At 34.6% G+C, this 16,503-nt stretch overlaps 1 protein-coding gene and 1 non-coding gene across 2 annotated transcripts; one reads left to right on the top strand and one right to left on the bottom strand.

Moving 5' to 3' along the window:
• Nucleotides 1-5: 5 nt before the first annotated feature.
• LOC18609046 (nuclear pore complex protein) lies at nt 6-3,585 on the bottom strand. The gene is made up of 9 exons (XM_018116531.2): nt 2,916-3,585; nt 2,773-2,826; nt 2,461-2,520; nt 2,235-2,345; nt 1,575-1,640; nt 1,417-1,503; nt 996-1,097; nt 759-908; nt 6-463 (listed from the first exon to the last, which is right to left on the bottom strand). Exons 1-9 carry the CDS (start codon nt 3,336-3,338, stop codon nt 347-349), a joined length of 1,170 nt encoding a protein of 389 aa, XP_017972020.2. The 5' UTR covers nt 3,339-3,585; the 3' UTR covers nt 6-346.
• A 5,189-nt stretch (nt 3,586-8,774) lies between these two features.
• Nucleotides 8,775-8,881, top strand: LOC148764126 (small nucleolar RNA R71). The gene has a single exon (XR_016024926.1). It is a non-coding gene; the product is annotated as a small nucleolar RNA R71 (small nucleolar RNA).
• The last annotated feature ends 7,622 nt before the right edge of the window (nt 8,882-16,503 follow it).

Raw genomic sequence — 16,503 nt, 5'->3', positions numbered from 1 at the left:
TCGACTTCATCAAGACCGACCAAAGAATTTGGTGTGGCTGATATTAAACAACCCATACAAGTCGTTAACACTATCATGATGTGCTCCCAGAGCTAGAAGTGAAAAACATCTAACCCCGACTTCGGAGTCCAGCTCCTTGATCCTCCTCAGGTGGAAGTTCCTATTTGTATAGGATCAATATGGAAGTTCCTAGAACTCCCAAGACCATAGAATTGATCATCACTCTCTTGCATCACTGATGAATATTGGTGAGAAAAAGTGAAAACAGCAATCTTTGAATTCCTATCTAATCCAACTATAAAACTTGAAAACAACATCAAAGAATCATCAGAGATTTATCATCATTCTAGCTCACATCTTCTGTCATATCCGTGTCTTCAGCCATTATTATCTCCATATCCCTGATATCTCGCTTCAACACATTGCCCAGCCTTGCTATGGCCTCCGTCTGCTGTTGTAATACCTGTTCCCCAATAAAATCATTCATCATCATCCAAACCGCAGATTAAGTATTGATATAAAGAAAGCTGACATGCAAGAATCTTGAACAATTGGTGCAAATCCAACAGCAGATTCTGTAAACAATTACTTGAACATAAATTATGGTTGTTAGTATAATCTATATTATCATTGCAAAATAAAATAATGATAGCGATGATAGGTTACTATCTTTCCAAATCAACTATCATAGATGTGCTAGTAATAAAACTTGTTTCAATATTTATAATGCAAGAAAGCTTAAAATTGCTAAATCTTACCTCCTGCATTTCAGCAAGACTTTGCTCATGGATTTTAGTTGATCCTGTAAGATAAAGAGAACCTCCAGCACCAATAGCATTTGCTTGAACACGAGACACGATGTGCAAGTTTTCAACCCTCCTAGAAAGTTCTGCTCCAGATCCTTTCAACTGTGATTTCATCTGCTAGTCAGTACAAACTCTTGAAAACAGCGTAGCAAACACAAAATAAGAGAATCAGAGGAAAGGAAGACTAGCCTGTCTAGTTATTGCAGCCAACTTCTCAGCCAATTCAACTTCCCCTTTCATTAAAGGCAACCGGCAACCCTTACCCTCCAATGCTTCCACTATTCTCATCATCTTTAGGCCACCATACAACGATAAAAATAAAAATAAGTACACCCAAAAGTTAATGGTTAATGCCATGTCCAGACTGACCCACACACCTGAGTCAGTTGTAATTAGCAGCCTTGAATCAAGCAGATTCTATTTTCCTTTTCCATTTTATTTATCTATTCATTTATTTGTTGGGTTCTGTGATGGGGGGCAGAGTATCGGAAAATCAGAAAACATGAAGAATGGATGTTCAGCTCAACAAAATTATGTTTCCGATAATTGCCTATGTTCATGCCAATCATTTCTAATTGATACTAAACTATATAACATAATTTGTTCCAACCTTTAAGAGGCGCCTTTGAAGGCTTTGCTCCTTCTGTCTCATTCTCTGGATCCATGGAAGAGTTTCAGCTTGAAAATGCCTTTGAAGCTGCAAAAGGAAAAGAATGTGAAAACATACTTTAAACAATGATGCACAGAGATTAATGGAGTACACATTACCATTTTTACATTGCTCCGTGTCATTCGCAATCTCTCAGCATCTGAAAGGATGACTTCATCTTGTAGCTGCCACAGCAATACAAAATTTCAAGAGTTCAGCCAACAGAGGCCACTCACAAAATACAATGAATGAAAACTGAAAATGCAGTCATAAGAAAGACCAAGCCTGGGGTATGTTTAGGTACTTGTAAAACTTCAAAAGTATGAAATCAAATGTACATTTGACCACATTCACCACCTTTTCTTCCAAATGCTACCAACAAAAATAATAACACACTAACTACAATGTCCTGCCAGAGTAGTAAGAGCTCTACTTTCTAATTTCCTTGCATATAAATCTACTTAATTTTATTCGTATTGAGTATCTTTCAAGGTTCCATGCTGTTTCTTAAATCCAGAGGTACCAACAACAAAATTCCATCAGTTTGGCCATGCAAACGGACAGCTGTACAAGAGATTCTTCTCTTTAATTAGTTATATCAGGAAAAGTTCCAACTGAATAAACATCATCATATTACTAGTGTCAAAATCTTATATCCATGCACACAATAGCTATCAGCATCCCTTACTAATGAAGATATTCTGGACCATAACAATTCAAAGTAACAAATTAATGAAGAAAAATCACTCTCCACATCTCGAACTACAACAAATAATTACCTTCAACCGCTGTGAAAGATCCTTAAAACCCTGAACAAGCTGAGGCCAGAGTCTTTCTCGATCAGCACTCTCCATACCCTCCAGTTTCGCCATAGCTTCCGCCCACATGATCTACAAATGTAAACTATCATCCAACCTTAGAGGAACTTGATAAACCCAACAAAAAAAGAAGAGAAAATTAGTGGTAAAAACCAACAATTGCAGAAGGAAATGCTAATAAACTTACATCTGATACACCAGCCGGCTTCCCCCTGGACTGCGCATCTATTACACTAAACAACAAATGCTGCACAAGATTTAATTTAACCATCAATAGATCATGCGAACCACATAAAACCCTCAATACTTTATTCGGTTGCATTGAAATGAAAAAAGAAATCAACAAAAATAATGATTTGATATACACATTTCAAACCGTTATATAACCAAAGGAAGCAATAATAATGAGGCTTCAGAATAACAAAATTACAACTGTTCTTCCTCTCAATTTGAATTAAAAACAATTAAAATTTGAATTAAGCATTGGAAGAAAACAAACCTTGAAAGCATACTTTGGGTTCCCAGGCTCCTCCTTGTAAGCATCCACAATGGCCTAACAATCAAACATAACAATCAATTATACTATAACTGAAAGTGATCTGAAGTTAGGGTTTAAATTTATATATGAGAGAGAGAGAGTACTTGAATATCACGATCAGCGAGAGAGAAAGGGAGAGGAGCGACGGGAGCCATTTGGGTTGTCAATTGAGCATTGTGGAGAGGAGTGGATGACGGAGTCTGGAATCCGAAACCACCAGAAGGTGCTGCTACGGCTGCAGTTGGTTGTTGTTGTTGAAATAACGGAGTCTGTTGCTGTTGCGTTTGAGAAGAGAACGGAGAGGAGAAAAGAGAGGAGCCGCCAAAACCTGTAGCGAAAGATGGCGTTGAAGGAGTCCCAAACGCCGGCGTCGAGGACGGAGTACCAAAACCAGGAGTCGAAGACGGAGTTCCAAACGCCGTCGTGGAAGAGGGAGTGCCGAAGGCAGGAGTGGAAGAGGGAGTGCCAAACGAGAGCGTTGAAGAAGGAGCGCCGAAGGCGGAACTGGAAGCTTGAGCTCCGAACATTTTCGATGGTTTTGATTGTTGAGTCTGTGGAGAGGGAGGTAGGGGATTTGGTGTTGTTTTTATGGTGAAGGCGCCATTAGAGTTAGAGGGTGTTTGGCTGACGACTGACGGACGCCTCTATTGCTGCCTGCTGCTGGGAGTCAGACACTCATCAGTCATCGATGGATAAAGTGAAGGGCGGCATTTGGATGCAAACGCAAAAAGATGTTCAGGTTCGGCTCAGACGAAAGTTTTGAACCTGAAACGCCAATCCCAGCGGTCGTTTTTGCTACAAAAAGCTTGCCTATTCTATTCTTTATCATGATTTTTGCTTGTTAATAATCTAAGAATGAATGACATAAAAATATCAACAGCATTTATTCACCATCTAATTTTTGTAAATGATACAATTCTACTATAAAATATGAAACATTATTAAAGGAAACTAGTAATAATAGGGTGAAATTTCCTAATCTTTTTAAGTTTTAGTTATAATTTTATACAAGTCCATTATTATCCATACCAAAAGAATATCTTTCATTGGATACACAAGTCCAACTGTTAATCAACCTTTAATATTTTTGTTAGTATGATGACTTGGTAATATTATTTGGATAAATTTTTTATTAATTTTAAAAATTACCAAACTATATAAATTATAATTTTTTATTTTAAAATTTTTTTCTCTCCTATACAAAAAAAAATCTCTACCTTTTCCTCTCGCCAGTCAACCACCTCGTGGTCAGAGGGGAGCCTAGGGAGTGCCGGCTGGCCAGAGGGTAGCGTGCTTCCCTACCCCTAAGGGAGTGTTTACCAACAGCGGAAAAGCACGACCTTAGATTGCGCTCCTTTAAGGTCAGTGCTCTTTTAGGGGCCATGCTCCCCATTGGGGAGATTCGGTTGGATCTAGCATTCCCTAGCCAGATCCTATAGCGGGGTGGCTGCGGGCGTAAGGGAGTGTTGCCAGGCAGCCTAAAAGAAAAGAAAAAGAACGATATATTGGACATTTTACTTTTATCATATTAATGTCATTTATATGTTTGGAGTAGACTGTTTATTTCAAATACTAATTGACTCGCATGGAATTATAATTAAAACTTGGGGGTTGAGGTATTTTATCTTTAATAATATTTTGAGGTGTTAGTGATGGGTTTAGCTATGAACGGCATACTCAAAATACGCAGCGGAAAGAAAATTAAAACTTTTAACTAAATAACCAAAACATGCCTCCACCCATGAATCATATTTAGCATATAAACGAACAAAATAAATTATTATTCAGAAAGTTACCTTGTCCAGTAATTTCGTAATCACAATGGCACTTCTCGAAGCAATCCCACGAACACTGCAAAGAGAAAAAACCCTAGCCAATCAAGTGTTTGGTCTCCAATGGTAATACACACGATTGCACTTGAACTTTCAACAAAGGAGGGAGTTTTTAACTATATTTTGTATTAGCAAAAAGGACAACAATTGTTCTTTTCTCTTTTTCACAATCTTAGCCGAACCTCTCTTGAAAATTGCTTCATAAGCAATTTTCTCTTTCACACAAAAGGAGTGGTGGCAAAGAGAGAAAACGCTTTTCTTTTTCTGACAAAAACTAGGTTTTCTTCAATTATGAAAAATTCTCATATGGAAAATAGTTAAAAGGTGACTTATATAATTAGGTTAAAATAACTTTAATTTTACAATTAAGCCCTCAATATTATAACACATTATAATATTGGGTCCATTACTTAATTAAACTCTTTTAATTAAGTCCTTGAAAATTAAAATCAAAATTAATTTCCTTTATGTTTTGCAATCAAGGCCTTATAATTATAACTATTTATAATTATGTCTAAAACTTAATTAAACTTTTTTAATTAAGTTTATAGAAGTTAATTACCTAGCATGTGATTTAAGTTTAACTTAAATCATCACTCTCCCAATTTAATTCAAATGCAACATTGTGTGTGACCCATTAGGTTCCCAATATGTTGGCAATGAAATTGATTAATGAATGAATTAATTAATATAAATTTCAATCAATTTATTTATAATCAATTCCATAGACCAAGATTGACATCTAGTAATACATCATGGCCACTCAATTGTTAGGAGAGTCAAAGGGTTCTTTAACAACCTTTCAGTGTACAGTCTATCGGTGTAATTTATTCCCTCATCATATATCCTAAAGATGATAAGAGCTTGGTACAGTGTCTACTCTTATTGATCACCATATTTGTTCCTGCAATTATAGCATTAGCTTTATAGAGAGTTATGAAACCTTTTTTTTCATAATCTCCATGTCACCTTGGTCAAGGACTTCAATAAACTAATGTTAACCAAGAACTGATAGGATATGTCTTATAAAACACTTGAGGTGATGATTCCTCTCTTGACCACTCATTTGCCTTCACATGTTTCATACTATACCCAAAAGCATCATGTTTTGGCATCCTTAGTTAGGCACCCGTAGGGATGAAATGAAAGCATAGCACTCCACATATAAAACAACTTGGTATCCCAAGTCTAGGAAATATTTACACGACTGACATATGAGAAGTGTTGCATAAACATTGGAGTGTATTACCAAATGCACTTCTCATGGCGAGTCATGTTTAGTGAACTTGCTCTCCAAGGTAAGCACTTATATTCTAGTTCCAAGTATCTCTATACTTCAATCTATGAGATCGATTGCTTACTTCCAAAGTAAGAAACATAGAATATACTAGTCTTTAAGCATCATTGATGTCCAGTCTCAATGATACATTAACTAGGAACATTTTGAGATTATGCTTTGATGCGTAAGGATCTCATAACTGCAACCCATTACAGTTCCTTTAAAAGCCATATTAATCTCATGGACTTCATTCAATTAGACTTATAAGTAATTATAATTGATGCCTTATTGATGAAGGAAAATCTCTAATCATTCAACATGAATGATACTATTGCATGATTGGAATCAAGCCTTAACCAATCCCAATTGGCTACAAGGCTCATCCCAACAATTAGGTGCTTTACAATGAAATGTGATTGCCAACAAAATAACATTACAGTGTTTGGTATATATGAGAAAGTACTTATTCAAATATTGAGAAAATAATATTGCAATGTTAGATTTATAAGCAGTTTACCGAGAATGTGATATTAATTTCCGAATTTACTTTTATGTATAAAAATGCAAGTTTAATATTCTTATTTTTTAATGTAAATTTTAATATGATATCATCCCTTCAATAAATCTAGCTATTCATACTCTTTAGTAATTTTTTTAATAAAAAGAATATTTCTTTTTAATAAAATAATAAATTTAATAATATAAAAATTAAAAAATTGACATGGAACTTTTTTTAATTATGAAAAATTAAAACTTATTTTTTTCTTTTCCTTTTTTTTCTAAATCTCTCATTTTTCTTTTTCTTTCTCATATTTCTCTCATTTTCTCTATCTTAAAGTTTTTCTCCATTTTTCTCTCTTTGACTTGCTTTTTTTTTGTATTGTAGTCTACAAACACTAGATTAGCATCGAAAGGCTAGATCCATCACCTCCCTTTCTTTACCTTTTCTTTTTCTCCTCCTTTCTTTTCTCTTTGTCTCTTTCGCACATCTTTCCTTTCTTTCTCCCTTTTCGAATATCTCTCTATACCACTTCTTTATGTTGGTGCAAATAGGGTTTATTTGGAATTCAAAGGAACCAACAAAATTGACTCCGAGGCGTGTTTTTGTAAATGCTATCCTTAAGACTTATTTTGCGTCCATCACTCAGTATGCAAAATGAGAGTTATGCAAATAGTCTTAAGGATACAATAAAGCCAACATCTAACTTCGTCATGCACTTATGAGAGTAGACCATGTTAACTTTACTTTTAATCCTATTTTGAAATGATAAAAATCGTGAGTTAAAAGTTTTAAAAACTCCTTAAAAATCTTTTGAACTTTCACATATAAATGGCTAAGGTTTCATTCAAGAAAAGACTTAAAAAGCTTGCAAAATTGGACTTATATATGGCACGTATCGAGACTTCTATTTAAAGTCTCGATACCTCATTTAAAAAATCATCAATATATCAAGACTTTCTTATGGAGTATGGAAACCTTGTCAAATAGAAAATAAAAATGGGAAATGCTTTAAGGCTAGTGTCAAGACTCCTTATTGAAGTATCAAGACTTAGCCAACTTGAGAGCAAACCTTTGAAACAAAGGACTAAGGTATCGAGACATGTGACCAAGGTATCAACACCTAGACAACCTAAGAGCAAAAATTCAAATACAAAAGGTCCAAGTATTGAGATGAGTGCCAAGGGTATTAAGGCATCCTGAAATAGAAGCACTTTGGCTTTTCAAGGTATCGAGACCACCAAAGGAGGTATTGAAACCTTATTCAAAGTTAGTAAGTCTACTCGTAAGAAGTATTGAGACCTCCACCAATAGTCTCGATACATAGTGAAGCCTAGAAAGAATGAATAGAGACCTTAAGCCAAGTATCGAGACCTTAAGATAGAATGTGTGAGAAAAACGAGTCTTACAGCTAGTTTTTGCATTTAATGCTCCATTACAACTCCAAATGTCTTCAAACATATGAATTGAAGTTTCCTATCTATTTTGAAGGTTGAAAAGTCTGAGATAATCATTCCAAAAGGAGAAAACAACACCAAACACTCAACATCATTAATTTATTCTTTTAAGCATTCATTAAGTCTTAAATACTTTTGATTATTTGTACCAATTTCGAAAAGCTAGTAATTGCCTTGCATTGCTCTGTTACTTCTCTTTTGGGATTGGTTTCAATGTCACTCGGTAAAGTTCCTTAAGGCCAATTGTTGGCATTAGCAAGCTGACCCATTTATGTCTCAAGATTTCAAAGGGATGTTGCTTAACTCTAGATTATTGCATCATTCTTTGTCATGTATTGCATGAACAGTTATTCAACAAATGGCTTCTTCTCAAGCATAGGAGCTTTAGCTTGTGGTGGAAATCTAAGAGGAAAAGCTAGCTTTGTTGAAGATGAAGGTCCTTGAGTGTTGCTTTATGAGAAATTAGGGTGATTTCTCTAGCTAGATTAAAATTGTTGGAATAGGGATTATTCTATTGCCCATTGTAATTTCCAACATATTGCACTGACTCAATATTAGTAGGACAATGATTACTAGCATGCCCTTCCCCATTTAGTTCACATGTTACAAATGGGCTCTGAACAACATGAACATTTATAGCGTCAAATTTCTTAGACAATGCAACTACTTGTGCAGTTAGAGCAGTAATTGCATCTAGCTCATGAACACTTGCAACCTTCCTTGGCACCAATCTCTCAAGTGGCCATTGATAGTTATTGGAAGCCATTTTTTCTAACAAATCATATGCCTCATCTATAGATTTTCCCATTAACGCTCCACCTGCTGTAGCATCAATAGTGGTTCTGATTAGACTTAACAATCCATTGTAGAAAGTTTATACTTATAGCCATTTCAGTAACCCATGGTGAAGACATCTTTTAAGTAAATCCTTGTATCTCTCCCAAGCTTCATACAATGATTTTGAATCCAATTGCACAAAAGATGTGATGTCATTCCGCATCTTCGCTGTTTTAGCTGGTGGAAAGAACTTAGCTAAAAATTTCTGAGCCAAATCATCCTAAGTAGAGATAGAACCAGCCATAAGAGAATTCAACCAAATCTTTGCCTTGTCTCACAGAGAAAAAAGAAAGAGCCTTAATCTAATAGCATCTTTTAAGACCCTATTATGCTTAAAAGTATCGTAAATCTCCAAGAAATTCACAATATGAGCATTCGGATCATCATTAGGTAACTCGCCAAATTGCACTGAAGTTTGAATCATTTGAATGATTGTGGGCTTGATCTCGAAGTTGTTTGCTTAAATAGTAGGTCTTCGGATGCTAGAGTGAAAATCCTGCACAAGAGGAACAACATATTCTCGCAAAGACTTAGCGTTTTTTTCTTCAACCACTGTTTGGTTGTGAGTTGAAGCTTGTAAATTCTCCCTTTGAAGTCTTTAAAAAGTTTACTCGATTTCTGAATCAAATGGAACAATTTCCAAATTTCTAACTCTTTGCATACAACGACCACAAACACTTGAAAATAAAGAAAAAGAAAGTTTGAATTAAGACTAAAATTGCTTGGTATTTATATTAACAAAAATTAGTACAACAATCCTCGACAACGATGTCAAAAAACTTATTGTTGAATTTATCATGCAAATGCATGTATCACTAACAAGTAATATAATGAAGAGTAGAGTATTGTTTCCACGAGGATTTATTATCAAAATTTTGCTAAGTACTAAAATTAACACAATTTAATATTATCCAAACACAAATCTTAAATTAAGGAAAAATATAAAGAAACTAAAACTAGCTAATTGGATTGGTTGCTTCCTTTATAAAAGAAAATTTTAAAATCCATGCTTTACACAATCACATCAATCCACAAAGATCTTACTCCAACAAATACTTGAATCTTAAATAAGAAGAAAGCAAATTTATTTCTTTGCCACAGGAAGGATCAATTCTGAAGATGGGATAAGTTAGTTTTTAAGCAAACATAAACAGTGAAAAATCAATTTTGAGAAAAGAAGAAGTTAGTTCTTGGAAGACAGAAGCTTCAAGAATTGGGAAGAACCGACACCTCAGAGAGCAAGAATCGATATTAAGAGAACAGAATGTAGAAGGCAGAGATGTGAAGAAGAAAAAATTGATTCTCCAAGAAGCAGAAGTCAGTTATGGGTGAAGGATGTACCAAAATACACAAGTATAAACACAAAGAATCAATTCTACATGGTAAAGATATCGGTTCTTGAAGCACTGAAAGTAAGATTCAGAAACTTGCTGACCAAGAAGGAGTTGGTACAGTTGGATAAATTGGAGAGTCAAAAATTAAGCTCAAATTCAAATTTTGGCACTAGAACATAAGAAAGAACTAACACCTTGGGGTAAAAGAATCGACTCTCCAAAAGTGCAAAGGTGTCACCTTTGAACCAAGTTGTAGAAGAACCAATATCTTAGAATTAAAGAATCAGTTCTCCAGAGATAGAAAGCTTCAAATTTTAATAAGAACTGAAAACTCATGATCAAATAAGCAATTCTCCATATGCGACAAAAATGTGCAAGCTGGTTGGAATGTACGAAAGCTGATTCAAATTTGACTCCAACAAGTAAGAAATCACAGGGCCCATATATATATATATATATATATATATATATATATATATATATATCTACCTTAAAAATGTTAAAAGAGGACTTGAACGATTTTGAATCATCTTTGAAGAGAAAGCAAGAGGAAAAACAATCAAAAGAGCTATGAGCAAAAAAATCATATCTTTGAGCAAGAGTAGAACCAAAAGATCACATTTTTATCCTTCAGCTGACACTTCTTGAGCTCAAATCTTCCTTCATCTTTCCTATCTTTTGAAAAAGCTCTCATTTTCTAAGTGCTTGTTTGGCTTGGCTTTTTTTCAGCTTATCTACCTCTTAAAAGCAAAAGCGAAGCCAAACATAAATTTTGAGAAGCTCTTAAAAAAAAGTAGCTTTTTTTTTTAACGAATAAAATTTTTTTAAAAAAAAGCTTCAGGAAAAGCTTCTATGAGAAGCTTTTTCTTATTTTCTTTTAAAAATATAAAAATTTTTTTATTTTTATTTTAAAAATATCCTCATCTGTTAAAAATAATTACAATATTACCTTATAAAAAAATACCTTCTATGATAATTTTAACAAAAATTATAACTTATAAAAAAGAACTTATAAAAAAAATTTATCAAATAATTTTAGCTTAATTTTAAAAGCTATTATTTTTTATAAGAGCTTCATAATAACTTTTAAGCTAGAAAAAAGTCAGGCTAAACAGGCTCTAAGCCTAAACTTTCTTACTAGCCTTTCTAGAGGTTTTGAGCTAGAGGCTTTTAAGAATCTATTGTTGTATTGGTTATGTGAGACCCTGTCAAGCTCGATTAAAAGACGGTATTATATCGAATGGTATAACTAAGTTAAATCGAGCCTTGAACTAGTTCAAATAGAAATTCTAAGAAAAAATTGAAAATTTTGAAACCCATAGAATGACTTAGAATAGTAATTCGGAGTTCAAGGTCCAGTTTGGAGTCCATTAAGAAAATTGACCGATTAGGGACAAAATGGTCATTTTACCATTTGATGATAAAATGGAGATTTCTAGTCAAGATTTGATCACATTTGACCAAGAATAATTATATAAAATATAATTATGATTATTGGAGTATAGAATGATGTTTAGCAGTGAAAAATTGTGATTCTCGATATTTTTAGAGCACAAGGGTAAAATGGTAATTTTTCCATTAGAGGACTAAACGAGAATTTTTATAAAATGATTTTTGCCCCATTTGGTTAATATTGATCAATATTAGTGTTATTTGAGGTTGAAAAGTAGAAATAATGTGATTCCGGTACATTTCGGAGTATAGGGGTAAAATCGTAATTTTTCTGCCTCGAGGGCAAATCGGTAAAATTTTCTCCCCAGCACTTGTCAAGACCAAGGGATTTTAATTGTGGTAGGATTGGATAAATACCAGAATATTTGTGATGGAAAATTAAGAAGAAAAAGTCAAAAAATTAAAAATTGGGCCAATAAGCATGTGACACATGGTATGCTTGATTATTTTATTATTTTCTATAGAAATCAGCCCATTAAATCCCCAATTCTCTCACGATATTCGGCCTAGACAACCAGCAACATGAAAAAAGGAAGAACAAAGGGAAAAACAAGAAAACCTAGGTGGAAATTCAAAGAAAAAGTGAAGTAATCAAGGAAACAAGAAAACCTAGGTGGAAATTCAAAGAAAAAGTGAAGTAATCAAGGAAACAAGCTAGGTAAGTTAAAATTTCTTTAATTCTCCTTGATACCTAGCTTACCCATGCTTTTGTTCTTGATTTCCATGGTTGAATATTGAGTTATCATGATGAATTCAATTCTGAAAAATGGGTATGGAAGAGGAATTGTTGTTGGAATAATTTGATTTTAGACTATGTTAGTGTTTAGGGATAGTTAAGCATGGTTATGAACAAAAACACAAAAGAAATATTCAATTTCTCTAGGATTCCTTGTTGGTCGAACCATGAGGGCTGAATATCAATGGGGGATTGTTTTTATTTCAAGGAAAATGGCTTGGAAAATGATGAATTAAGGTAAAATGGTTATGTAGAAAAAATTTCGGTGCTAGTGCACCAAATGATCGAATTTTTCTACAAGGAACTGTGAGGGTTCTAATGCTGAATTTGGCTTTATTTAAATGGTATGTGGTAAATTAAGGTATTAGAGGAGAAATGGATTTATTTGGAGGTGATTTGGACATAATCGCCAATTAATCGGGCGATCGGTCGAATTTAATCGATACCGTGATTAAGCGGTAATCGAACATATTTTTGCATTTACATATCAAACATTAGTAATTTAAATTAGTTTATATCAATTTAGGGACAATATAGTAAATTCCTCGACTTTATTATTTGACAAGGTAGTGAGACGTCCGAAAAAGGCAAAGGAATTGTGCCTGAGGACTATTACTCTGAGTGCACCCAGAATCTAGATTTTCGACACCTGTGAGTGAATTTGCATTTCAAAATTTATTTGGGAATTCTAATTAAGTTGAAATGAAATGTGTGAATGATTATATCTAATTCCCATTTAAAAATGAATCTCAGGAACAAGCCTTTAGTGAAAATATTTCTGTGATGTTAAATATGATTGCGGTGCATCTCTGTATATCTATATGATGCCTACGTGTATTATTGAGAAATTGTGTGAAATTAAGTATACTGAATCTGTGTACCCTGTATTATGCTGATATGCATTATTAATAAATTATGATGAAATTGATGCAATCGTGCATGTGCGGAGTGGGAAGTGCAATGCCAGTTGAATGACAAAGGATGTGATAATTACGACCGTGCATGTGCGGAGTGGGAAGTGCAATGCCGGTTTAATGATAAAGGTTGTGGGGACGGCGATATGTAACGCCCACAATTTCCTAAAAATTCAGAGGTGTGCAAAGAGGGATATTGAGTGATACCCCTTACCGAGTACTCCGATAGTTATTTCTTTGTACCACCAAGAATAGTGAAGACTTGGCGGTGTATATAATTGCTCATATCTTTGTGTATATATGTTTGATTGTGTGGTATGTGAAACCCTTGTTTGTGACGGTTTGTGATAAACCGTTAATTTTGCTATCTTGCTTGATAGAACAATTGGTGAATGAAATTGTACGTGATACATATGCATATATGAATCGTACGGGTTGTGAAACCTTATTGTGTGACGATTTGTAAATAACCGTCAGTTTTACTACTTTGTTAGAAGGATCGGTGTAAATTCGAGGATATTTAATCCTTGAATGCGTAATAAATTTCCAGGTAAGGGAAAAAGGGTTTGGAATAGTAGTTAGATGAAAATGGCTTTATTTTCAACCGGTGCATCATGATTGTCAAATTTCTTGGTTGAGATTGCTTGTTCCCTTTTAATATTCACTCACTGAGTATTGTACTCACGTTTTATAAAAATTCATGTTTTCAGATCAGGTGACTTTGAACCTTAGATCGAGGAGTCCCCGTAGTGCATCTCCTGGGTATGTGTCTAGCATTCGATAGTAATCCCTTTTATTGTAAATGTCTCCACTGGAAGTCATGGGTCCTTTTGTATTGTGAATACAATCTAACAATGTGAATATGTGTATGCAATGTAAATTGCTAAATACATGACTGGTATAGTGCATGTATATTATTATCGATAATGCCATTGTGTTTTGGCTATGTTCACACTCGAGAAAAGGTGTGTGTGTATGCGTGATATGATAAATTTGTTAAGCAAAGGTAAATGGATAGGCTTGCTTGGGCTTAGTGAGCTATGCTCATTGAGCTCATGCACCGGTCATGGCTCGAGAAATTGGGTCGTGACAGGTTATACCTGTAAGCAAAAGGTAGAGGGGTTTTGCTGGATCCTTTACAAGGTTGTATCTTATGTAAAGGTTTTGCCAGATTGACACATTTATTCGTGTCAACATATTTTGTGCCGAAGTTAGATCGATTTTGTTGTAATATGGAAAAGCCTTTGAGTATAACTACTCCTTTAGAGGAAGTGTTTGTGGCCAAATACATGTACAAGTCTTATGTAGTCCGCATTAAAGACAAAGACACCCTTGCAGACTTGGTGTTGTTTTTGATGTTGGACTTTGACATAATCTTAGGAATATATTGGTTAGCGTCCTGTTTTGCTAAGGTGGACTGCCACTATAAGCTAGTGAAGTTTAAATTTTTAGGAGAACCCTCATTTATGATTTATGGACATAATAGTCCAATGTTTGTGGAAGTTATGTCAACGAATGCAAAGGCAAGAAGGCCAAGGGTATCTAGCGATGACGGTAGATGTTTCAATGGATGAAAAGGAGTATCGATTCTTTTCCAGTAGTTGATGAATATCTTGATGTTTTTTTGGATGAGTTACCCGGATTGCCTCCCGAGCTAGAGATTGAATTTTGTATTGACTTAATTTTAGATATGAGACCTATTTCTATGTGTCCGTATTGTATGGCAATGGTTGAGTTAAGAGAGCTCTAGAGACAATTAAATTATTTGTTGAACAAGGGCTTTATTCACCTAAGTGTTTCACCTTGGGGAACACTAATGCTATTAGTGAAAAAGAAGGATGGTAGCCTTTGATTGTGCATTGACTACCGAGAACTTAATAAGTCACTATAAAGAATAAATATCTACTCTCAATGATAGATGATTTCTTTGACTAGATGTAGGGTGCAGTGCACTTTTCTAAGATTGATTTATGCTATATGTATCACCAATTGAGAATTCGAGAGAGTGATATACCCAACATGGCATTCCACACACACTATGGGCACTATTAATTTTTGGTGATGTTGTTTGGACTCACTAATGCCCTACAGCCTTTATGGATTTAATGAACAAAGTCTTTTGAGCATATGTGAATCTATTTGTGGTCGTAATTATAAACAACATCTTAGTGCATTTTAGGAGCCCAGAAAAGCATGCACAACACTTGTTTGTGCTTCAAATGCTCAAAGAACATAGATTGTATGCTAAGTTCCCAAAATGTGAATTTTGGTTGAATAAAGTCAGTTTCTTGGGGCACGTTGCATTTGAGAAAAGGGTACAACTTGATCCCAGTAAGATAGAAGCCGTGGAAAATTAGCCAAGGCCAATGTTTGTAATAAAAATTAGAAGTCTTATAAGATTAGTCAGATATTAAAGACATTTTGTACAAGACTTTTCTAAAATTGCATCCTTTCTAACAAGATTAACACGGAGGAGAATTATGTTTAATTAGACTTATGCTTGCAAGCCGAGTTTTTAGAGACTTAAAGCTTGTCTCGCTTCTATGCTTGTGTTAAGCATACTGTGTGGATTTAGAGGCTATACTGTGTACTATGATGTGTCACAGATTAGATTGGGCTGCATGTTGATACAACACAGGAAAGTTATAGCTTATGCCTCCCAACAACTTAAAAGACATAAACAAAATTACCCTACGCATGATTTAGAGATGGCAGCGATCATGTTCGCCTTGAAGATATGGTGATAGTATCTATATGGTGAGACTTGTGAAATATATACCAACCACAAGAGCTTGAAGTATATATTTCAACAAAGAGATTTGAACTTAAGACAACGTAGGTGGTTAGAATTATTGAAAGATTATGACTGCACCATACTTTACCATTTTGGCAAGGCCAATGTTGTGGTGGATGCCTTGAGCTAGAAATCAATAGGGAGCTTAGCACACGTGACGGTAGAGAAATAATCTTTAGTGAAGAGTTTGTACGATCTGGGCAATATAAGGATGCACTTTGAGGTTAATGATTCGAATGGCTTGTTGGCCCATTTCAGAGTTCGATCAATGATTTTAGATCGGATTAGAGATGCCCAAAAATGGGATAAATTTTTGGTGAACATCTTTGGAGATATGAGCAAAGATAAAGCTTAAGACTTTGTTTACAACACTGATGGTTTACTAAGATACCGATCACGAGTTTACGTGCCAAATTTAAATGGTTTATGAAATGAGATATTAGAAAAGGCTTATGTTGTAGTTTATGTCATACACCTAAGAGCCACCAAGATGTACCATGATTTGAAGTTTGTTTGCTGGTGGCCAAGGCTAAAAAGAGATGTAGCTAAGTATGTCTC

Source organism: Theobroma cacao, chromosome 2, assembly GCF_053813885.1.
Source record: "Theobroma cacao isolate CCN51 chromosome 2, ASM5381388v1, whole genome shotgun sequence".
Classification (NCBI taxonomy): Eukaryota; Viridiplantae; Streptophyta; class Magnoliopsida; order Malvales; family Malvaceae; genus Theobroma; species Theobroma cacao.
This window is presented reverse-complemented; position numbering and strand designations above follow the sequence as displayed.